The sequence below is a fragment of the Hippoglossus hippoglossus genome, chromosome 11, assembly GCF_009819705.1.
Source record: "Hippoglossus hippoglossus isolate fHipHip1 chromosome 11, fHipHip1.pri, whole genome shotgun sequence".
NCBI lineage: Eukaryota > Metazoa > Chordata > Actinopteri > Pleuronectiformes > Pleuronectidae > Hippoglossus > Hippoglossus hippoglossus.
In genome coordinates, this window is record NC_047161.1 from 6,796,542 (window position 1) to 6,820,464 (window position 23,923).

A 23,923-nucleotide genomic window follows, 5' to 3' on the forward strand; every position below is an offset into this window, starting at 1 on the left:
GGATTTAGTTCATTCAGCAGTAATATAATAGACTGTTATTAGCCTGATGTGTAGAAAGCAGTTATGATTAGGGTTTGGGTGATACGGCCAAAAGTGAAAAAATGTTCAGCAGTCCATAAAAAAGTCTGTTAACTTTAAGACGGATATTTGCTCTCGAGTGAAGGTTCTGGTTATAAACTCTTCTTTGTGAGCAGAGAATGACGATAACCAGCAAAACATTTTATAAATATCAGGAGGAACAATTATGTGTTACATCTCCTCACTGTGCACAATGCATGAGGAATATATTGATATATAAAGAACCCATGTCCCATTGCTATTGCTGACAATTATATTGTGATAATTATTGTTTTCACCCAGCCCTAGTAAAGACTATTAATATTGTGTTACTTGGCAAAAATAAGACTCAGGTCCATATGAATATAAAACAAAAATAAAAAGATACAAATTACAAAATACAGCACAAAAAATATAGAACAAAATCAAGACATTTTACAAGAACACGGATTAAAAACACTTGTGTTCTAGTGCTTCCAAAAACAAGATATATCAGTGTTATATCTGGGTTAAGGACAGATGTTAAAAAGACGATCAAATCAAAATAAAGATTATAAACAAAATTTTTGTGCCAGATTAGTTAATTCCCTATTAGTTACGATATCAATTGAATGGTCATATACACTTTACTGTACTTTGTGACTGGAATTCACTCTTTTCCTGTCAATAGTTAATTATCCTCGCCTCCGCACTGACCCGCCTGTGTATTGGATGTGGTCATAGCTCCATTCTGCCGTGCAGACATTTTCTGATCGATCGACAGATTATTTCCCATAACACAGCTGTGGAAATGGGTCACACACACTGGCTGTGTCTGGAGTGTGTGTGTGTGTGTGTGTGTGTGAGTGCGTGCGTGCGTGCATGTGCAGATGAGATGTTAGTTAGCCCGCAGCAGGCCCCGCCTCCTCGGGGAACCTCCCACCAATCCGGTCGGTCCTGAGGCGGGACCAGGACTCTGATGCGCTGGCAACAGGTTGCTCTGGTCGCGGGGGTGAATCTGCCCCATGTCCTCAGTTTGTGGAGGAACAATCATCTCATCCAGACTCAACTCTGAGCAGGGAACCCGATCATCCTCCTCTTCCTCCCGCTGCGGGGACTCACACTGAACCTCTGACCGAGCAGGGAGGGGTATTCCTGGATCGGGATTATCTGCAGGTACAGTACAACAACAACTATCCCACTCTTGAGGATGTTTACACAGCTGAAGTGTTTCTCGCACTTTTGTTGGGTTTTGCGCACAAGTGGCCGGATGTCCGAGTACCTGCTGCGAGGCGGTGAGCGTGGCGTAATCTTTGGATAAACATAGACGGACACCTGTGGCTTTGTGATTGGATTTTGGTGGCGGTCTTCTCGCGCACGCCTTTTCCTGCTCGCGATAATGGACGAAAAGAAGCGAACGCCAGGGCTGGAAATCTCCCCCTGGATGCGGCTCCGTGTGCGCTTGTCTATAATTGGATGCGAGCGCGCTGCGTAAAGAGGACACGAGGGGTTCTCGTTGGGAGGCAGGTGTCTGTTTGTTTGTGTATTTGTTTGTTTGTTTGTTTATTCCCACGAACGGAGCTCGTGTAAACAACCCGGGGGTTTGGTTTCGACGCGCACCGATACTGACTGACCGGATAGGTGGGTGTGACGCAACCATCCGGGAGCAGACAGGTGCTTGTAGAGGTGACCCTGCTGCTCTCATGGTTTCTGGAGTCTTTATCTTTGTTGATATGGATTTCAATGCGAAATTAATGAGTGAGTACATGTGTAAATACTGGGACACCTGACAAGGAAACACTTACATTTGGCTGAGAAGTGAGATCAGCCTCGTGATAAATTATCATATCAAACATTAGAGTTCACAAGTGATAACTGGTGAAATGTGCCAACTTTTTCCTTCTTTAAAAGGTCCGTTTAAATATATTCATCCACTTCTAATCCTGAGTTTGAACATGTTATGGGCTAATGCAGCTCACCTGTGTGTGTTTGGGTCAACATGTCACCAGGGTTGGGTTATTTTAACCCCAGAGACCCCTCCCCTATCTCAACAACACAGCCAACACAGCCATAATAGTTTGCTCAGTGAGACCTTGCTGTTTCGTAGAAAATGAATTATACTCATCCCAAATAAACTCATTATATTGAAATTATGATTTAGTATTATCTTTTATAGACTTTAAGTGTAATTGAAGGGTGGTACGTGCTTTTGTTTTGAAGAAATTCTTTTAGGTAAATGATTAATTTCTAGCAATATACACTAACTACAACGTTTAGTTGTGAAATCTTTAACAGAAATTGAAATATGTTATGTAATTTTGTGTATTTTTCACATATCCTTATTCCTCTTTCTTGGATTATCATGTAAAATGTCATAAAATGAAATATGCTCATCACAATTTTGCAGGTGATATCTCAATTATTTTACTTTTGTCCAACTAAAATAACAAATAGAAAAGAAGGAATTGCCCACATTGAGTTCAACAACCTTCAGCAATCCTTTAAATGATCAAACATGATGCAAATTACTTCTCTGTTTATCTTTTATTTGACTCATAGTTTCGGTTAAAATATTTAAATAATATATTATAATAATGCATTTCAGCCAATTGACGCAGCACCTACAGGGTCAAATAACCCATTTTCTTCAGATGCCCCCGGGGTGAGAGAAACTGAGGGAGTTGAACATCAAATATAGGGTTGGAAGCAGAAGAGGCTGGTAGAACCGGGCCAGAGGAAAATAAGAAGCGAATGCTGGGCGAGGAGAAAAGGAAGCGTGACGGCTGATGGGCCCGTTCGGTGACATTCCTGTCTCTGTTGACACAGCCTTCACTTGTGACAGAGAGACAGGGAGAGTTGACACAAACCGGCGCTCGGCTGCTGGCTGCTGAACGTGCACGACAACAACTGAGCTCTTGTTGAAATCTGTGTTTACCCAAGGAGCTTATTTACACCTGTGGGCATTCAGTGTGACCAGTGACCGGCAGCTGAGACCTGAGCATCTTGATAACAGCAAAAACAGACGCATATGGATGAGACACAGGCCATATTCCTAACCCGCAGATTAATAATATGTCCAACACGGTCTGGGAACCTGCTTGTGGTTATGTCAGGACAGGAGAATAAATTTGTTTTGCGCTGTATTTTTAGTCTCCAGTTAGTTTGTCATCCTTTTTAATTAGTCTCTTCACTTTTTATTTACTGCCTATGTGGACAGTTTCCCAACGTGTAGGCTTTAGAGTTGATGCTGCCCCAGTTCTCAGTTTCTTCTTAATCTGTCCTTATTATACAAATGCAAACCACGCGCAATGCCAAGTGTAAAGGGAACGACTGGAATCCTAAGAATGTTTTTTGGGGGGGGGGGGGGAAGACAAAGGCTGACTTTGATTCACTAATCTAACCTCATTGCTAGTCGAGGTGCAGCGTGTTACTCTATAACCAGCCGTCAGACAGAACTGGTTACATTCTAAGTCCTGTGGGAGTCACATCTGCAAACGCTGGATGTCAGGAAATAGACAGGGGTCCCAGTGTGAGGCTGGAAATATAAATATACAGATCAATGCATGTCAAGAAAGTACACATGACTTAACGAGATACTGAAAAGGGTGATGCTCATTGAGTCAATTACCTGCAGGGGAATGCACAGCAGGTTTTGTCCTCGTGTGCACACCCTTGCATATAGTAAGTGTGTGTGTGTGAGAGTGTGTGTTCGTGCTTGCGAGGCAGTGTGTGCCCGCGCGGCTCAAAGTAAACAGTCTACGCCTGAGTGACTCTACTCTGAAGTCTGGTGACTGGGGAGACTCTGGCAGAGGCAGGGAGACCGAGGGGAGGCCCATTCCTGATCTAGTCCCTGGTGTTTAATGCTCCACAGAGCCGGGACAAAGGGAAGAGTATTCACCTCCTCAGAGCGCCCATCACCAAACTCATTTTCAGAGCAGAAGGTGGACACGCGTAGGTTATACGACTCTCATTGTAGCCGTGTAGGTCGAGTCTCTAAACTCTAAAACTGATCTGCAAATACTTTAAACATCAATTCATTGAACAGGAGATTTTCCTTTTAGGCAAATATGTAAAATCTATAAGGATTTGTTTCATCGTCATGTATAATATAACACAACAGCTTTGCACAGATGGTTTGATAAAACAAAGACTTTGAACAGGTCATTGTGGACTAAATAGAGTCATCAAGGTTAATCCATAATGAAAATGTTCATTTCAGTCATTATTTAAAACACCAATAGATTCAGTGTCACTTAAACAGGTTCTCCAGAAACGTAATATTACACTTTAAAGTAGAGGTGGACGATACAGCAAAAAGATTGTATCAACATAAAAATGTTCATCTCAGTCAATATCGATATCAGAATAAACGTCACATTATCTTTTCTGTTAAGTTTAACGACTGCTTTCTTTCCTCCAGAGTGAAGGTTGTGGTTTTAAACTCGTCTTTATGAGCGGAGAATGACAAACACTTGGTAACAAAAGCATCTTTTAGTTTGACGCTCCCTGTCTTTCAAACTCCACCTGCTCCCAGTTTGTCATGCAAAATCTACCAAGCCGAGCTGAGATAACCCTGGTGACATCATCTGGGTTATTTGTCATAGTCTGTAGAAGCTCATCAAGAGAGGATATTGTTGTATCAGGTGTTCATTTGCCACTGTGGCCACTAGTAGTGCAAATATCTACCTATCTGACATCCACCAGCCACACACCTACAGTATACAGTACAGTAGGTCTTTGTTCCTCTGTGCTCCCAGTATCAGCCAAAAGGACATTTAGATGCCTCTGTGCGTTCCAGCTGTTCAAATACATGAACATACCAAAAACCCAGTTAATGATTAGAAAACATAGAGTGGCACCAGCTTGCCTTTGTGAATCGAAAGCAACATGCTAGTCATTTTGGTCTAAAAGACACTAACTGATCCGTCTAACTGTGTTTTTCCTGCTTTCTGAACACACCCTGGGGAAAAAAAGTCGGCCTCAACCTGTACAAAGAAATTCAAAATGCCCCAGTGGCATATTTGGCATGGCATGAATACAATGCATTCTGGCTGAGAAGGAATTTTAACCTGTTGAGCAGCAAGAGAAGATGACAGCTTCATCAAGATATACTAGTAGTCTGATATTTCAGCTGAGCCAGACTGACTCCATCTGGGAAGAGGAAGAAGGGAATTTACACAGGAGACGAGGAAAAGGTTATGAGGAAGTCGGGACACGGGTCAAAAGGTGGCAGATGAGTTAGTGTGCAATTACTTTTTGTAAAAACCTGGAAATAGAAAAAATGACGTGGAGGACTTATGAGTGCAGTGCCTGAAACACAGTCGGTGAAAATCCGCAAAGGCCAACACCTTCCTGGATCTGCCCGTTTATCCAGATCTGCTCTTTATAGCTTCCTCAAATCTCAGCCTCTAAAATTTCCGTATTCTTGTTGCTTACGTAACCTGATTTGCATTTCTGCTGTTCTCATGTCTCCCCTGACCAGGCCGGTGAACATGAGCACTCTCTCCACTGACAGGAAGCCGCTCGTGGATTACGGCGTTCAGATCCGCTTCATCAAAGACCTCGACGACACAGGCGGGGGTTATCCTGACAAATCCAGAGGGACCAACGGTGCCACTCCTAATACCAACAAGTATGGGGTGGCAGTGCGGGTGCAGGGAATCTCTGGTCAGCCCTATGTGGTCTTGAAAGATGGCGATAAAGGTGACTCGTATGGAGTTCAGCTAAACACTCCCAGCTCCAGCTCTGGGTCGCCATCACCTTACAACAGCCTCCCCAAAGCTAATAAAGAACCAGCAGGATTCACGAACCCCTACGTCCCCGCTGCAAACACAGCTCGCTCCCCTGTTTCTCCAGCGGAGGACGAGGACAGGGAGATTTTTGGGAGTCCTCTAAAGCGACCTCCAGGGGATGGTCAAGCAGGAACACAAGGGGAGGAAGAAGGTGCAGCTGGAAGACAAGGACGGGTCGAAAAGCAGAAAGCCGAACCCCAACTCAAAGCAACAGCCAGTGAAGTAGAGAACAATACAAGAGATTGTACGGATGAGTATAATGAAGCAGGGCTGAAACCTGTCAAATTAAATGGCGTGGGACCCAGAGGGTACGTGCCAACTAAATCTGGTTTCACTGGCTCTTTGGGGAGGTACAGTGGGAAAAAGCACAGCCCGTTTTCCCCTTCAAAGTCATTCCCAGCAGCATCAGCACCAGCCAATGAGGAGCCTCCCCTGGCCATCGTCACCGACTCCCTGGCTCCCATCAACAAGCTCATCAATAAGTTTAACAGTGGGACGCCAGGCAGCGCCCCGCAGGCCCGAGGCCGCTCCGGAGCAAGGCAGCGGCTGAAGTTTGACGAGCGCAAACGATCCAGAAGCCTTGACGCTAGAAAAGATGTCCAGTCGGACGTTTCCCTGTCCTCTCCTACGTCTCCTATCTCTCAGACTCTGAATCCCTACGCCTCTCCCATCTCTCCGACTCTGAATCCCTACGCTGCTCCTCTGTCTGCCTCCTCCAATTCGCTGCTGTCACACGCCCAAGCGCCCAGCAGCCTGGGAAGAGGCCCTGCATCCGTCACCAAGGTGTCGGCACTCGAGGCTCCCAAGCCAGGCTTCAGGTCTCCGGGGAAGTTCGTTGCTAAGAACTACCCTCCATCTATAGCTAAAAAGCCTGTAAGTACCACCCATGGGAGGGATTATAAGTTATTTTCAGGTATTAAATTGTCTCTTTGTTTCGTGTCTCACTTTGTTTACTTTCTCTTCGAAGGAGATTCCTCCGAGGAGCAAAAGCACAGAGGTCATTAGTGGGGAAGAGGCTCAGGTCAAGCAGTCTATTTTTAACCACCTCAAAGACAGGTAAATACAAACAAGATTTACTGGATGGATATAGCGTCCATGTTGCTGTGTATACAAACATGGGGGGGGGTTTCCAATCTAAATCCCCTGTTTTCTCCCCCAGCAACAGTGAGAGCGAGGGATCCCTCAAAAGAAAGGTCTACGCGGATCATGAGACAAATGGCAGTTTTAAGGTACGACAAGGCATTAAAGCTCATTCATGTTTTGCTTAAATGTCGTAAACCCTTGTATTTTGTGTGTTTCTGATACAAACATAAATGAACCTGTGAAAACATGGAGGTTCAATGTTGATATTGGGAACTCAAAAGTCCACTTCCCAGGTTTATTACTTTTCAACTGTATTACTGTGCCTTTAACATTTGAGGAATATGGTTGTTTGCTTTGATTAAAAGTAATAGTCTACTGTCTGTACAGTAAATATTATGCTACAACCAACAGCCGGTTAACGTGACACAGATAATTTAACCATGGGAAATGGCGAGCTCTGTCTAAAGCTAATAAAATCCACCTCTCAACACCTTCAAATCTCACTGAAAAACACATCACATCTTGTTTTTTTATCTGTAGCTTCATATCTAGTGTACAGACGTAAAAAGAAGTCGGAGATATATTGATTTTCTTATCAGACTCTCGGCAAAGAAAGCAAATAAAAGCTTATTTTTATCATGTGTTAACCAATATCTTTAAAAATTGTAGACCAGAAGCTAAAGCAACTATCAGCTGTGCACATTTAGATGATCCGACCCAAACGTTCACTCTTAAAGTTCGGCAGAACTACTGTATTTCCGTCTCGTGTAGCTTCAGCACATTAGTCAAACAAACGGTTGGAAAACAGGGAGGTCTGGTCTTCTCCTCAGCCGAGCAGTTCTTGTGATGAAGCTAACAGATGGTTGGCAGCCGCCGCTTTGTTTTGAGCCTACGAAGTTTCTGTTTTATTCAACTTTGCCTCAGAGGATCCTTGTTTGGCAGGCCCCCCAAAAAACTTGAAAATTAAGGGCCATGCTGAGTATTCCTCTTGTCAATTTACGGCATCGTCTCCGCTCCTTTGTGCTCCTCTGACACCTTATTAAAATAGACTGCGTCTGGGTTTTTATGAGGATGAACAGAGTACCTCCTTTAAATTTGCAACCTTTTGCATAAATCTACATGCAGAAGTAATCCCTTTGGGTCCTCACCTTCTCAAATTACGTGCACTTGATTATGTATGATCCCTTGTTATGTACTTCTTAGCGGGTTTGTGACCATGGCTGCTTATTAATTATTTGCCCCCCTTGTCTCTTGGCAACAATGCACCTGCAGAGGAAAGCTGTTGAGGGCTCGGCGTGTGTTGAGAGCGCAGTCATTGAGATCCATTAATAATTGAGTTGGACTGGAACCCTGCACCAGCTGGGGGTTGGCTTGCCGGATGGGACAGATCCTCCTCACGGGGGTCCTTGTTGAACAAATCCTCCTTGTTTTTCGCGTCATCCGCCATGTTGTGTACTTCGCTCGAGCGGATTTCTCAGCCGAGCGTCTGACGGCAGGATGAAGGGGTTGAAATTGTTTTCTTTGCATGGAGCTATTCCTTTTTCCTTTGTCCTAAAGCCAAAACATTTTTCGTCTCTGTGTAAAACCCAGAAACACAAGATCAGAGCAGGATTGGATGATGTGTGTCCTTGTAAACTAAAGGACTCATCCAGTTTTGCTGCATTTGTGATGCATCCAATGTGGAAACATGGTTGTAGCTTTCATTTCAAAGGTTTACATGCATTTCAAAGTGTTATGTGAAGCAGCCGGTTCACATTTCTTCTGTACCACTAATGTCTTTGGCTGTCTCTTAAGTGCTTGTGTTGTGTTTTGACTGATTTATTGCAGTAGATGAAAGTCAGTGGGAGAGTGATGAGTAAAAGCACTGACACCCTGATTGATTTCTCGGGTTAACTGAGGTTCATATGCTGTTGTGTTGTTGGATTCACTCAGTCCCAGACAGGATACGTGTGTTTGTTTGTGTCTGCTGCCTTTTGTTTGTGGCACCTCGTCAGTTCTGGTTCTGGAAGTAAAAGTTCCATTCATTTTTGGCAGAATTTGGTTGTGACCTGTCTTTTGCTGCGTCTTCCCCCATTCTCTCTCCCACTAGTTTGCATCCTCTCAACTCTTGTGTCAAAACTAAAGCTCAACAAGTGCGTTAATGTCTCTTTCTTTGATAAAAGGTAAAAGTCCGTTTACGCAAAACATTTGGAATGCGTTAACTCTGACTCCTCAGGTGCATTTCCTCAAGAAACATCCAATACTGAGCTTAAAATTATATTATATGTGCTGCTAATAGCTGGTGTAATCTTTTGTTTCACTTGCTTTGGGGATTTGTGTAGATTTGGTTACGATAAAACAATTATTTTCTTCCCAAACTGGACAAGGAATCATTTTCTGCTTTATTTTCCTGTTATGTTATGACCTCATCACTGGGGCCTGACCCCCATCCTGATAACCACCAGACCAGAGCCTGTCAGGATCAGAACAGCTATTATCTAGACCCGTGGTGTAATGAATCTCATTTGCAATATGTAATCACATTGTGTTCAAACATTTTCCGATGTGTTTAGCATGGCAGGAGAGTCTCTTTTTGTTGTAAATACACAGCTGATGCAATTCACTCCAAGTGCTCCAAAGAGCTTATTCATATTCTCAGTTATGTTATCTCGTGTTAATTATCTCTTTGTGGGGACGGAGAGAAACTGAAACGTCCCAGAACGGGATTATCTACGAAACCGTCCTGCGGGGGACGAGAGGAAAATGAAACAAATCTGTACACAGTATATCTTCATAATCCATCTCTGATAAATTAGAGAAATCCCCCCCCCCCCCCCCCGAGGAGCAGAGCTGTCCGTGATCCTCGCTTTGTCTCTCGTCTCTGTTGCTGTGCTTCCCTGTAATGGGTGTGTAGGAGGATGAGAGCGGTTTCATGGGCAGGCTGCGCTTATACCTCCTCTTCAGTGAGAGCGAGTCTCGATGAGCGGTGTGGGCGACAGACGAGCCGCCGCTCCGGCTCTGCTCCCCTGCAGCCTGTCAGCGGCTGTTGTTTATGTGCAGGGGATCGAACCTTTTTGACGATGTCTGAGCTCACTGGCAGGGTCTGTTTTCACACAGACTTTTTCACTGTCAGAAACTAGGGCAAGAAAAACCCAAGGAAGGATTTTTTTTCCCCAATATCTTTTAATGTTTAAGTAACACAGAGCGCATAATGTAAGGCTGACAGTGACACTGCCATGTTTCCAGTTCCGCTCCCTATGTCTCTGTGTCTTTGTGCTCGCTCATTGTCCTATGTCTCCTCTACACTGTGTGTGTGTGTGTGTGTGTGTGTGTGTGTGTGTGTGTGTGTGTGTGTGTGTGTGTGTGTGTGTGTGTGTGTGTGTGTGTGTGTGTGTGTGTGTGTGTGTGTGTGTGTGTGTGTGTGTGTGTGTGTGTGTGTGTGTGTGTGCGCGCGCGCACAGAAGGGAGGATATGATGGGAGACCCCAAAAGGCAAATCTTGAGGAACTTCAGGAGCAACTCAATAGATGCAAGAAAGAACTGCAGCAGGCCTATGATGAGTAAGGATCTGTCTGTCTGTCTGTGTCTGTTATATGTTTCTGTTGTGGTCTATGTAATGTACGCAAAAGTGCCGTGTGTGTGGTTTTGCATGTGTGCACTTAAAAGCCGACAATAATCTTCCAGTTGTCACTCCTGTGGCTTTTTGTCAAATGATCTCTTCACTGTTACCTGATTGATTGGCTTGCTAATGAGTCTGTGTGTGTGTGTGTGTGCGTGTGCGTGCACAGACTGGCCGAGGAGCGTATGGCCAGAGAGGGTGCAGAGACTCGTATACGTCTACAGGAAGATCTGCTGGCTGAGCTTCAGGAGGATCTGAGGAGGGTTTCAGAGAACTCCCCGTACTCTGACTCATTACAGACGGTACTGACCTTCTGCACAATCTCTCACACACACACACACACACACACACACACACACACACACTCATGCTCTTATCTATCGTACTAATCCCTACATTTCTTTCTTCATAGGATGTGGTGACTCTGCAGGCTGACCTGGCCGAGGCGGCCATGTTACGTCAGCGGCAGGAGGACACGCTCCACCAGCGCGAGCGGGAGCTGACGGCGTTGAAGGGCGCGCTGAAGGAGGAGATCGAGTGTCATGACAAAGAGATGGAGATTCTCAGGGAGCAGTACAGCCAGGACATGGACAACCTAAGAACAACTATGGAGCAGGTGACACAGGTGGATGCAGCAGTTTTCTTTTATTCATTTCGTGCATCACGTCCGACGCACAAAACTTTACTGTGTCGCAGCCCCTCAGTTACAATGTGACGTCTCTGATCACATCTCCTGTGATGCAGCAGAACATTTAACAGAAAATAAGATTTTTTTAAATTGACTTGATTAGTGTCAGTAGTTAAGACGTATGACTAATCTTATCAGCAAGGATGATTAAAACAGTGAAAACAGATAAGAAGGAATAGACACTGTGCAGCTTCAACAAATCATGAGGGACTTTTGGAACTAAGCCAGCAGGGGAACAATGGTACACAACAAGAATATTGATTCTTAAAGTTGAATGAAAATTCATCAGTTAAACTACAGAAGCATTTTGCGCATACTTGAGAAAAAAATGTCTGTTGACCGGATGAACTTCGAAGAAGAAGAAAAACAAAGACTTAATTCCATAGCAGTAAAAATGTTGGTTCTGTAACTCTGATGTCACTGAACCAACACACACGACACACAAGTGATCCAATTAACTGAAGAGAGAACAAACAAGACGCTGTTTACACACAGAGCTGGACACACAAGAAACTTTAAAAGAACAGGACAGCTCCTTCTCATGTGTTTCTTCACAAAGTCTTGTTAACAGGTGGTTGGGATCATAAACTTTACTGTGAAAGAAGCAGAAATTGTGCAGACATTTAACATTTCTTTCTGGTTTGGTTTAAATACATTTAAGTAATATCCACTTTTTTGTTGTAACCTTTTGACATTTGTGTTATGGTTCAACATAAACTTGCACCCTGACATATATTTTACTTTTATTTTATTGCATGATAATCCTCGTTATATTGTTTCAGTGTCAAAATAAGAGCGTGCAGATTACAATTCACTTATCAAGGAAGGATTATTAACCTAATTCCCTGCCATGGTAAATCTGCAATGCGGCAATGCACAGTGATCATTACTCAGTTTCTTATCATTGAAATATTTTTTTATTTCTGTTGCATCATAGTCTGTTAATGCAGCCGGAGGATAGAAACAGCCAGTACATTTTTGTCCCTTCTCAGATGAGCTCTTTATACAGATATACAGAACAGTCATGTGTTACTGAGGGGATACTTTCATGTTGCATCTGCCTATTATACACCCGGGCTTTGTCTTATTATTCTGTTCAGTTTGCGGTGTTGAAGGTAACATAGGGTCAGACTAAGTCCAGAGCCCAGAGAAGTTTTTCTGCTTGTGATTGAGATGTAAAACATTCTCCAGTTGCATTTCTATTCTGGAGTTTCTGTCGTCTATTTCTGTAGCACTGTAGGACGCGGTGTAAAAAGAAATGTGAAGCATACGTGCACATATACAGGAATAGATCATTATGCAGGTCTGGGAGATGTCAGGTGAAAAAAATAATAACAACACGCAGCCCGAGAGCAGGAAATAAGCAGACAGGTTGTCAGCTGCTTTTGACTATGTGATTTTTATTTGGCGAGAGGAGGATTAAAGCAGCTGGATTGCTGTTTGTGTCGACTCCACCGTGATCCTGTCTGAAATTCTGCGGCGTTATGTCTCACCTACAAGTATTTTTTAGAAGTTGTAGACGTGTTGATGAAAGAATAAGCTGAGAAATCGGTGTGTTTTTTCTTTGTGAAAAGGAAACGTAATTAAAAGAAAATGTGATAGATTTGTGTGTGTTCTCCGTTGGAATCACTGCTGTCATGATAACAAGAAGGATAAATGAACTTACTTGTGTGTGCATGTTTGTGGTCGTGTGTCAGTCCCAGGAGCAGATAGAGGAGGAGAGGGAGAGGGTGAACGCCTCCATGTTGACCCTGGAGGACGAGCTGGAGAGCTGCAGAGAAGAGGGCGAGGAGTGGAAGACGCAGCTGGAGGTCACCACACAGGAGCTGCACGACACCAGAGAAGAGTCAGTGTCTCCAAGTCATACTTTCTTTATTGCACCACATAGAAATAAATGACAGGCGACCTCAAAGATGCAGATATCGATGACATTTGTAAGCTGTTGAGCATAAATGACATGTCAAGTGTTTAAAGTGGTGAAAATCAAGTTTTTATACATGTCAACATGTCCGTCTTGAGCCTTTTATATGATTAAAATATGTATTTCGAGCAACAACAACAACAACAACAACCAGAACCCCAAATAGACTACAGACCACACAATTGATTTTGATGTGATGTCACAAATCTAAGAAACCAATCGTGTCAACTTGTGGGTGTGGCTCATTAGCTGGGAATGGCTCGTCAGCTGCAGGTGGCACTGTGATGGGGGGGGGGGAAACCGGGGCGGGGCCATGTTTGCTTATTCATAGATTTGAGTCAAGAAATGAGGAAGGAAGGTGTAGGATTACATTAAAGTAATTTGATGACAAAGTTTGAGGAACAAGGAAGAGTTTCAGGGGATTTAATAAGCTACTGGAGGGGGATTTTAAAACGTTGTGCAGATATGGCTCCATTTCCTTATGTTTTCTTTTTCTTTATGTAAATAAGGTAACTCGCATTAGAAGCCTCTCTGAAATGCATGAATTTTTCGTATTCGTTTCGTATCTAACTTCAAATGTGTCTCAAAACCACTACACAAGCATGAAGTAACTTTTAAAAACCTCAAATACGTGGATAAACCCATGTTTATTTCAAATATGTAGGATAGAAGCATATGTATCTATGATTGAATGCTCAACCAAACTTGTTATGGAGCCTTCTCAACACTTTAGGATCCATAAAAAGACAAAGATAGACATTAAAACACAACTTTAGTTCACAACTTCTCTTTATTTCTTTGAACTGGCAGCGGTAACATGTTCCAGCCTCGGTCAAGCATCAAACACCCTTTGTCGTGTTTGATTTTTTCCTCTACGCTGGAGGATTAGTTCAAAGAATCTGAAGAACTGTTTTTGGTTTGCTCCTATAAGATTACATTCCTCTCAAGTTATTTCTAATGCATGCGCTCTTTCACTGTACTTTTCATCCGGCAGGAGCGGGAAGCCCGACAGCAGTGGAATGTGAGAGAGAGAGAGAATCACTATGTTTGGTTTCGAGTAGATTTCGCCCAGTTTCATTTCATGTCGATGATCTGAGTGGATTTTATATCTGATGACGTGTATTGATCATTAGATTGGTGGATCCCTACTAGCAGTGCTGTGGTGATAATCAACCCAATCATAACAAACCAATCAATATTCAGGATATATGTAAATTAATCTATATTAATCCATCAGTATTTTGTAGTTTATCACCATCTGATCACATTTAATTATCTATTAGAGATTAGATTTGAGTAAATGATTAATTGATTTAGGTAATTTAAGGTGCCAATCCTACTTTATAAGTGCTTCTCCTGCAACAACTGCCCGATTTTGTATGTAGTGATGTTTTTATGGTTTTGTCCTAGGCATGTGTTTGTGCCCATAGCCTTGTGTGCAGTGTGTGTGTGTGTGTTCTCGTCTTTAGTTCTCGGAGTTGCTGTCACCCCTGTGTGTTCCTTAAAATCTGACTTTTCTTTCCTCAGCCTGCAAAAATCCTGTTCGGAGAGGGAAGCCTTTGAGAGCAAGGTTAAGGATCTGCAGGATTCACTTCTCGCCACGAAGAAACAAGGGCCTGCGTGCGACGATAACCGCTCTTCAGCAGAGGTAATTCACATTCGTCACGACGCAGAACGCAGATTATTCTCTCTGTGTGGGTGAAGTGCAGGGGCTCGTCTTTTCTGTTTTACAGTATGCTCAGCTTTTTATTTTCTCTAATCTGTCGGAGCTGTGAAGCGGCCGTGGGTTTTCTTTTGGATGAAGTTTAGATCATCTCGCTTTTTCATTTTCATTCATCTTTTCTGCACACACACACACATTGAAAGTCACACTCACATGCCCACTGCTCATATCAACACATTGTTATGCGCCCTGGCACATTCCTCTTGCTCACACACGCATTATTCATCTCTGATTACTTATCCCAAGGAGCTTCAGCGTTGCCATGACGATCTCAAGCGGACTCGCGCCGATCTTGACAAACAAAAGGGCGAGTTAGACGAGAAGAGCAAAGCACTTCAGGCCCTGAAGAAAGCGAGCGGCGAGAAAGAGGCCAGGCTGATGTCTGAAATCGGCAAGATGAAGGAGCAGTCGCAGAAAGACAAGAACGAGCTGGAAAAGGCGCTCGACAAGGCGAAGGAGGTGCGGCGTCTAGATTCTAATGAAAATAAATGAATTTGATCATAAATAAAATGAAAGACAACTCCTGCTTCTCTGAAATTGATCTAATGTAAAGAGTTTGAATGAATATCAGAAATTAACAGGAAAAGCGCAAGTGTTTCATGTATGATCAGTAAATTCTCCATCGCATATCAGCTTTCTGTTTCACCTTCCTCTTTCCTCTCTGTACTTTGACCCTCGTCTCTACAGTCATCAGCTGGAAAGACTGTGGTGGACCAGGGCGCCAACATGGAGCTGCAGGAAGCAAACGCTCGCCTCAGAGAGAGGCTGGCACGCATGGTACCGTACAAACAAAGACAAGACAAGACAGTGCAGTAAACAGCTGTACACACACAAAATTATATTAACCCACATACTGTACCAGTACAAAAGAAACGGCCTCCCACACAGACGCTATTTTCAACTGGGAGACGTAAAGTAAATTAGATCCGAAGGAAATCTCAAACATGTAAGCTCGGGGAATAATCCCTCTGAGATGAATTTGCATGGGATGTATATTGTTCTCCATGTGCGCTAGAATATCGTGGTTTCATAGCTGCTGTACGAGCTTTAATCTTATTACTTACTCATCATGTGACGAGTGGAGTCATACACCAATCAGAATATGTGCAAAGCTAATAACAAATTATTATGTCAAGGATACAGAGGAAAATTTTGAAATCAAGATAATCAAGTTTAAAGTCCCTGTTCTAATAGTATTTTGATGATGGCCTTATCATTCCTCCTATTTTACATAATAGATGTATCAATGGCAAATTATGAAATACTGGAGAAATACAAATGGGTTTGCTCTGTTTTTAGTCTACACACATTATTTCTCCTGATTCATATGAGGTCACCGTGACCTTTGACCCCTGTTATGTAATAAGGTAAATTTATTAGAAGAAGAAATTCCCTCAAGACGTTCTTGAGATCTTCACAAGAAGAGAGATGGACAACCTGAAAACAATTCCCCCGGTCACTGGATGTCACTGGTGTGGAGGCTAAACATAGATATTTTCTCATTACACAGACAAGGCTTCACTCCAGTGTGTCCGTGAGCTCAGACACAGACGAGGCGGTGGAGGCTCTGGAGGACGAGAACCGTTCCCTGAAGTCTCAGCTGGAGGAGGCCAAGCGAGGAGCCACCCGCATGAGCAAGGAGAGGGACGAGCTGACCCGGCGGCTGGAGGAGAGAGACCTGGAGAGGGAGGCGCTGCGGAGGGGCAAGAGTGACCTGGAGGAGCAGAAGAGGCTGCTGGACCGAGCCCTGGAGAAGATCAACAAAGAGGTGCGTGTCAGATAAGCAGCAGGGTTTGGTCACACAGTATAAAGGGATGTTCATCACCGTGTTTCTCCTCTGTGCCTCCTCCACCACCGCTGCACCAGATGGAGATGATGATGGGAGATTCCCGTCAGTCCGTGATAGCCCTGCAGACGCAGCTTGAGGACTACAGGGAGCGCTCAAGGAAGGACCTGCTGGAGGCGCAGCGCAACTGCAAAGACCGACTGGCCGAGCTGCAGAGAAGCCAGAACAACCTGAAGGCCCAGCAGGAAGAGGTGAGGACATGAAGGAAGACAGAAACACGAAGGAACCTCTGAAATTGTCCAAAGGTTTTACAATTGAAATGTAACCGTGAACTTCGATTCTTCAACTTTTTTTATTTGTGCAAGCTTTATGGTTTTAGGAATCGCCATGTTGATCTGTGGGTCAATGGTTTTGTCTAGACTGACGTATTTAAAAAACTATTTATTTTTACATTCAGTATTTATTAACATGATATATATTACATACTTTCCTATCCTCAGAATTGTAATTGAACTGTAATGCTTGCCTGAAATGATTCCTGATTTAGCGCCATCATCTGGACAAACATTAAATCTGTCCAGTGCCCACAAAACTACCGTTTTTTCCATCAGAACTTTGTGTTTTTAGCTATTTAACAAATGTTAGCATGCTAATAAGGTGCTAACTAACATGGTACATATGACAGCTTCCAAATGTAACGATAAAATCGTTGCTGTAGGCATGTTACCAGACTAATGTTAGACACAGAGCTGTAAACATATGGTTATATACTCTTAGTTGTGTTAGGATATTGTGTTAGTGTATAAAAGTGTATAAAAACGTAAGATATAAGATGATAAACTGCTGCTTGCAATGTATTACAGGAGTGTAAAATAGAATAAATGAATGTGACATTTTGAGAATAATTAGAAGAAAGCTGTTATATTACAAGAATAAAGTTATATTTAACATATTTTGTCAATAATCTTCAAGGCTAACCCAGTATCTCTGGAGTTCTACTTCCTCTGGATCCAAAATCGTTTCTTGAGAAACTACGAAACCTCTTAGAATATCACGCAGACGTTACGATAGCTTTGCTTTCAACCAAACACTTCCAAAGAGGCAATTTCCTCCTGGTTTGTGTTGTTCTTTCTTCAGAATAGACACAGTTTCTTGCACATTCTTCTGATACTAATGTGGTATTTTGTAATTTGTGAAACTGATATTAAACTATAACTTAACCAATAATCTCCAGATTCCTCATTTGAATGCAGGCGACAGGTTGATCTTCTGATATTCCTCTTCTAAAACGTATGCTGAAATAAAAACTGTATTCTTGTAATATTATGACTCTTTTCCCCTTTATGTTTCCCTAAAGTCTGAGAACGTGTAGCAGGGTTCTATATATAGAGCATGTCAGACAAACTGTAAGTGGAGTTTTGGGGGAATTACAAAAGCAGAAAATAGATAAGAACGAGTGAGAGTTCCTATAAAGTTTCATACATAATGATCCTTTGCTCCTTTTTCTTCCAGGTTTCCCGCCTGAAGAAGGAGCTGCTGGCGTGCAGCGAGGAGAGAGACAGCGCCCAGCTGGAGAGAGACCTCCTCAGTAACCGGCTCAAACACTTGGACAGTGAACTGGAGACAGAGAAGAGCACCCACACAGATCGCACCAGGGAGATCAGGGGCCTGGAGGTGAGGTTTCAAGGTCAAAGGCCATGAACTGTGGACTCCAAAGATGGGTGGGGGTAAATTGGGGATACAGGGGTGTGTCAGTAGAAAAATGTTGAGGGAGTCATGCATGTGAAGTTGAGGTATCAAATGGTACGGGCATTTCAAGCCTGTGTGTGTTCACAGGATAAAATAAAGTTGCTGGAGATCGAGCTGGACGAGGAGAGGAGCAGCGTGGAGCTTCTCAACGACCGTATCTCACGTAGCAGAGATCAGGTGCCACATGAAGAAATATCTGAAAGCACATGCAAATAAAGAGGAGAAGGCGTTTTTATGCAGCGGTAGAACTGATAACAGGTTCACTTACACCACCTCCTCCCTCTCCTCTCAGGTGGATCAGCTTCGCTCGGAGCTGATGCAGGAGCGCTCGGCGAGACACGACCTGGAGATGGACAAGAGTGCAATAGAGAGACAGGTACTGTCCAGTCATTCGTGTTTTAATACACAAACACGCACATGTAGAGTTTTTTAAAAATGAGTTGTTTATTCACGTCACTGCACCGCTCCTCTTCAAGATGAAGGAGATGAAGTCTCGTATGGCCGACATGGAGGGACAGCCTCGGCCCACAGCTGGACTCAGCCTGCTGGAAAACAAAATTCAGGAGTTAGAGGAGAGACTTCGCAGTGAAGAACGGTACGGACTTAAAATATGTTGGTTATGTTTTAATAAGGCATAAGAGCAAATACCTCGGCCAAGGCCAACAGTCTCCTTAGTTTCAATCGAGCTGCACCAAATTGCTCCCACAGATAAGTCCCCTGAAAGTGCACGATTTTCCTATTTTCATCAAGATCCATGAATTATTATTTGAGAAATTCGCACCCAATCTCACAATGTTAATGAAAGTGAAAAACTAAATGCTTAGATTAATTGAATCAGCTCCGAAAGTTAATGGGTTCTTTCTTTCATTCCCCATCCGTCCCCCAAGTTTCAATAAAATGTATTCCTTAGTTTTTGCTTAATCAGACAAACACAATGAAAACCTAACCTCCTTGTTGGCGGTAATGATAACAAACCTGGTTCTAGTGTAGATATACACACTCTTAAAGAATAACACTCCAGGACTGAGAAATCAAATCATCCTTAAAATATCACAAGGAGAGGAATTAGGGAGGCAAAATGTATTAAAGATCCAGAATATAACTTAAATAATTGTGTATTATATCTAAGTTTTGCAGTGGTATTGACTGAGTGTTGAATTTGTCCCCACAGAGAGAAGGCCAGTATCCAGGCCTCTCAGAGACGAATGGAGAGAAAACTGAAGGAGCTGAACGCCACGTTAGACCAGGAGAGGACCCAACATGTCGAGCAGAGAGATCAGGTAAATATCACGATTTGTGAAAATAATATTTCTCCTTGTTTTAGTCTCTATTGGTTAAATGCTGATGCTCAAAGGGATCAAACCAATAATCACCCATAAGACAACAGTGTGTAGACTGTGTGTAACTTCCTCCCAGCATCCAGAAATGAAGCCAAAATACGATACAGATAAGAACGCTGCCATCTTGCATTTGGAGTCTGTGCAGTAGCGATCGGGGGGATAGAGCCGTGGTACCGAGGTCCCACTGATACATGGGTTTGACCAATCATGAGTCAGTCCCAGCTGTCAATCATCTTGAGAATGAGAATGATTTTGTGACGTGCACTTTGATATTTTAGTTTGGTCCCCATCCACTAACATGGAGGAGGCGGGGTTTATATCCTATTCTGCAGCCAGCCACCGAGGGGCGATCAAGGCGTTTTGGGTTCACTTTTGGGAAGCTGTCATATCATCCGTCTTTATATACAGTCAGACACACGAGTGGTCTCAGTCTTCTCATCTTTTTCTCTGCATCTCTTTTCCAAAAGAAGTCAAACTTATCTTTCAATGTCAGTGAGACCTACTCCTCCTAAATATCAAATGTGGTTGTGTGAAGTTTGCTGACTCTGTGTTTGTGCTGATTTACGTCCTCGACACAGCAGTAAGAATCATCAATAGGTCCTGTTTGATCTGCGTCTGCTGTTTAATCATCGCACAGTTCAAACAATGTTTAATTGCTTCTTTTATGTACGACTAATAATCTGATGCGAACTCCTCCTGACCCACACCCAATCTCACTCGGTCACCAGAACGCTCCCTGACCTCCCTCCCCCGATCATCTTTCTGCTGCCTCTGCTCTTTTTTTCTTTTTTCGGTAGCCTTAACTGCACCCCCCACATACCTAGAACACCTGCCTCTCTGGCTTCTTCACCCCTCCGCTCCCTCATCTTCACCCATGACCTCCTCTGTTCCCCTCTAACCCCCTGGCTCTCCCTCTCCGTCCCCAGCTGTCTCTGCGCGTGAAGGCCCTGAAACGGCAGTTCGACGAGAGCGAAGGGGAGGTGGAGCGCCTGGAGGTGGTGCGCCGCAAGGTTCTCAGAGACCTGGAGGAGCAGCAGGAGCTCCAGGAGGCGCAGCAGGCCAAAGTCACGGCGCTGGAGACTGAGCTCAAGTAGGACCTTTCTCAACCGTTCAGTCATTAGGTCATTAAAGGTTCAGTGTGTAGACTTTAGTGGCAACTAGTGGTGAAGTTGCATGTTGCAGCTGAACACCCCTCACCTCACCCTCCCCTTCCAAACATGAAAGAGAACCTGTGGAAAGTTGTCATAAAAACTCAAAAGGTGTTTAGTTTGTCCAGTCTGGGCTACTGTAAAAAAAATGGCAGCCTCCATAGAGAGGACCCACTCTAAATATAAAGATGTAAATATAAAGTATTTAAATATAAAAGGCTCATTCTAGGCTAAAGAAAACAACAATTTGTACAATTTAGAAGATTACATTACATCACAAGGATTATTCTATATTCAATTTCTGCCAATAGACCCTTTCAGCTGAATCTTACACACTGAACCTTTTAAGTTGTTTTTTATTTGACAGTTTTACTCTTCCACAAACAACATATACTGTATATACTTACTGTATATACTTGACTTAACTGATCCTATCAATACCACGTGTGTTCTTAACACTAGGTGGCAGTAAATAGTAACTAGCATGACCTGCCTGTAGTCATTGAGTCATGCTGTTGGAATGTCTCTTGTTTGGTTTTCTCTCAGGCGGAAGTCGCAGCACACGCATCGTGCGTCTCTGGCTCCCTCCACTCTCAGCTCCGAGGAGGAGGACGGGTTCTTTGACGCCAACATCACCTCCATCCTGCACGAGAGCCACCTGCAGTCCAACAGCTAGAATGAGACCACTGTGGAAAAACTCAGTGCAGAAAACTTGTAGGATGAGAAGGAAACTCAGGGGCATCAAGGATCCACTTGTGTGAATGACTCGTTGCCATGCACCACAGACTTGCCGTGCAGTTGCTCCTATTCTTATTTTTAGTGCAGCGGTCCGACGGAGACAGGTTGTCAGGATAATTAGATTGCATTTCGTTTGAGCCTTCAGCTGTGATTATGATTGCGTCTCTGCTGTTTTGTTCTATCTGTCATGAGGCGTGCTGTTTCTCTGTTTAGACGAAGAGTTATAAACACAAGGTTTTTACTTCACAGCTTTAATTCTGTTGTCGAAAAAAGGCTTCACATTTACTGTATAATACTGTGGTAGCACGTCACTGGGGTTTATGTTCAGAGGTAACCAGGTATTTTACCAGTTTTCTTCCACTGACTTAGAAACTTAAATCTATTTGAAACCAAAAATATATAGATTTTTTTCTTTTCTTGTTTTGTCTCACTGTTTCCGTCATTGGTCGTGTTTGTGTTTGCTTGCGCATGATAATTTACATCTGTCAGTGTTGTTATAGCTCCAAGTTTTCTTCGTGTATTAAGTGATATATATATATATATATATATATATATGTATGTATGTATGTATGTATGTATTTTTTACCTTTGACTGTGACAGTAACGGCCCGTTTAAACTGAGCCTCCATTTTTTTGCATACCTGTTAGTCATGACAATCAAATAAGCATACGGTGACACTGTGTATCCTCAGAGGTTAATTAACTGCTTTAATGATCATATTTCTAAATGTGGTTTGTTATATTTGTGTATCTTTGTGTATCTTTGTGTATTCAGCTCGGTTCTTGTGCATGTTTTCACTCGAATGCCTTAAAAAATGAACTTGTATCTTTATTCTCACTTAATGTCGTCGCTGCATGTGTTGTGTTTACTGTATATGCTGCTGCTGCTGCTGCTGCTGCTGTAATATTTTCAATAGTATTTCACTAGCTTGCCTGTGCTTGCGTCTCTTGTGCATTAACTTAACTTAAGAAACATTCTACATTTCTCCTTGTTGCAACTGGCTGTTATGAATATTGATTCATATCTCCCCAAATGACTTATTGGTGTTATTATATTTCAAACGTGTCACTTTGAAGATTTATATAAGGGCAATTACAAGAAAGGATGCTTTATATTTAGAGGTTGTATATTGAGCTGCTGGTAACATTTGATATATGGCAAAGAGTGTATAATAAAAAAGAGGGACATTGTAAGTTGTTCTTATTTTGTTACTTTCTTAAACTGTGAAATGCACTTTTTAAGTAAAGTGTGGGCATTTTAAACTTTTATTATAAACAGGAGAAATATGACAGGAAATAGGGAGAAAAAGATGCAACGAAGGTCAACATGAAGCAGGGACACTGTGGTATATGGACGCCATCTTAACCCTCACATCATGGGTGTACCTCAATATACAAATTACACTTAATATTTTTTAATTTTCTTTGTATTGTTTTTCCAACAGATAAAACATACATAACCAGTAAATTAGTCCCATACATCAAATTACATTCAAGACAGGACAAAACAAGGATCAAGGGAATGTAACATTAACAGAGCAGCATACATAGTATGTAGTTTACATAATATATATACATATGTACAGAATAGTACCTTGTATGATATAAACTACACAGTAAATCAACTTCTACATGTCATATGTCAAAGACACTAGCATAAGGGCGTTGTATTTTTATCTAAATATCTATTTTTTCTGTATATTTCACCAATAAAAGGTACCATGGAAATATATTTTATAAAATCCAAAAAGAAATGGATGTTTGAAGCTTTATTAGAAATTCTCATTGTCATATAATCAATTTCTTTCTTATTCCTTAACATGACAATGGTCTGTTGAGATCGCTGGGAGCTCTAATGTCTGCTGCAGGACCTTTGCTTTAAACTGTATGACTTAAAAAAAAAAAAGATATACTCTATTACTCCACAGCCACATGAACCATCTTATCCAAGGGGTGTGGTCGTTGCCTCATACCTGCCGGCTCTCTGTGTACTCTGTGGGAGCAGCGTCAGTCATCGACAGGCCTGAACCCAGAACCTATTAATTCACTTTCTTCCCACATTTCACCTCACACACAGCAATGGGAATTTGTACATAAACTCCCACGTCAACATGGGTTGCCTTCAAACAACAAAGTTGATCAATCAAGTTTTATTTGTATAGCCCACATTCACAAATCACACTTTCCCTCATGAGGCTTAACAAGGTGTGACTTCCTCTTTACTTAAACCTCAACAAGAATAAGGAGAATCTACACAAAAAAGGAAAAATGCAAAATCCACAAATGAGACTGCTCCATTTTTCTGTCGTACAGAAATAACGG

The 23,923-nt window shown here is 42.6% G+C and overlaps 1 protein-coding gene across 4 annotated transcripts; it reads left to right on the forward strand.

Moving 5' to 3' along the window:
• Positions 1-1,029: 1,029 nt before the first annotated feature.
• On the forward strand, positions 1,030-22,140 carry cgnb (cingulin b). 4 transcript variants are annotated; one of them, XM_034600371.1, is made up of 21 exons: positions 1,030-1,212; positions 5,519-6,701; positions 6,796-6,884; positions 6,988-7,057; positions 10,352-10,449; positions 10,678-10,810; positions 10,921-11,133; positions 12,894-13,042; positions 14,112-14,138; positions 14,645-14,765; positions 15,087-15,299; positions 15,528-15,617; positions 16,351-16,608; positions 16,707-16,877; positions 18,139-18,300; positions 18,463-18,552; positions 18,668-18,751; positions 18,852-18,970; positions 19,547-19,655; positions 20,642-20,805; positions 21,410-22,140. In XM_034600371.1, exons 2-21 carry the CDS (start codon positions 5,529-5,531, stop codon positions 21,537-21,539), a joined length of 3,663 nt encoding a protein of 1,220 aa, XP_034456262.1. In that variant the 5' UTR covers positions 1,030-1,212; positions 5,519-5,528; the 3' UTR covers positions 21,540-22,140. The 4 variants fall into 4 exon arrangements, with proteins under 4 accessions (XP_034456262.1, XP_034456263.1, XP_034456264.1 ...); XM_034600372.1 differs by having other exon boundaries at positions 10,355-10,449; positions 21,410-21,539; XM_034600373.1 differs by having other exon boundaries at positions 6,991-7,057; positions 21,410-21,539.
• The last annotated feature ends 1,783 nt before the right edge of the window (positions 22,141-23,923 follow it).

Coding starts and splice junctions, on each gene's coding strand:
- cgnb (XM_034600371.1), top strand. CDS start 5,529: ATGAGCACTCTCTCCACTGACAGGAAGCCGCTCGTGGATTACGGCGTT. Junction 14,766..15,086: donor ATAACCGCTCTTCAGCAGAG/GTAATTCACATT, acceptor ACTTATCCCAAG/GAGCTTCAGCGTTGCCATGA. Junction 18,301..18,462: donor GGGAGATCAGGGGCCTGGAG/GTGAGGTTTCAA, acceptor GTGTGTTCACAG/GATAAAATAAAGTTGCTGGA.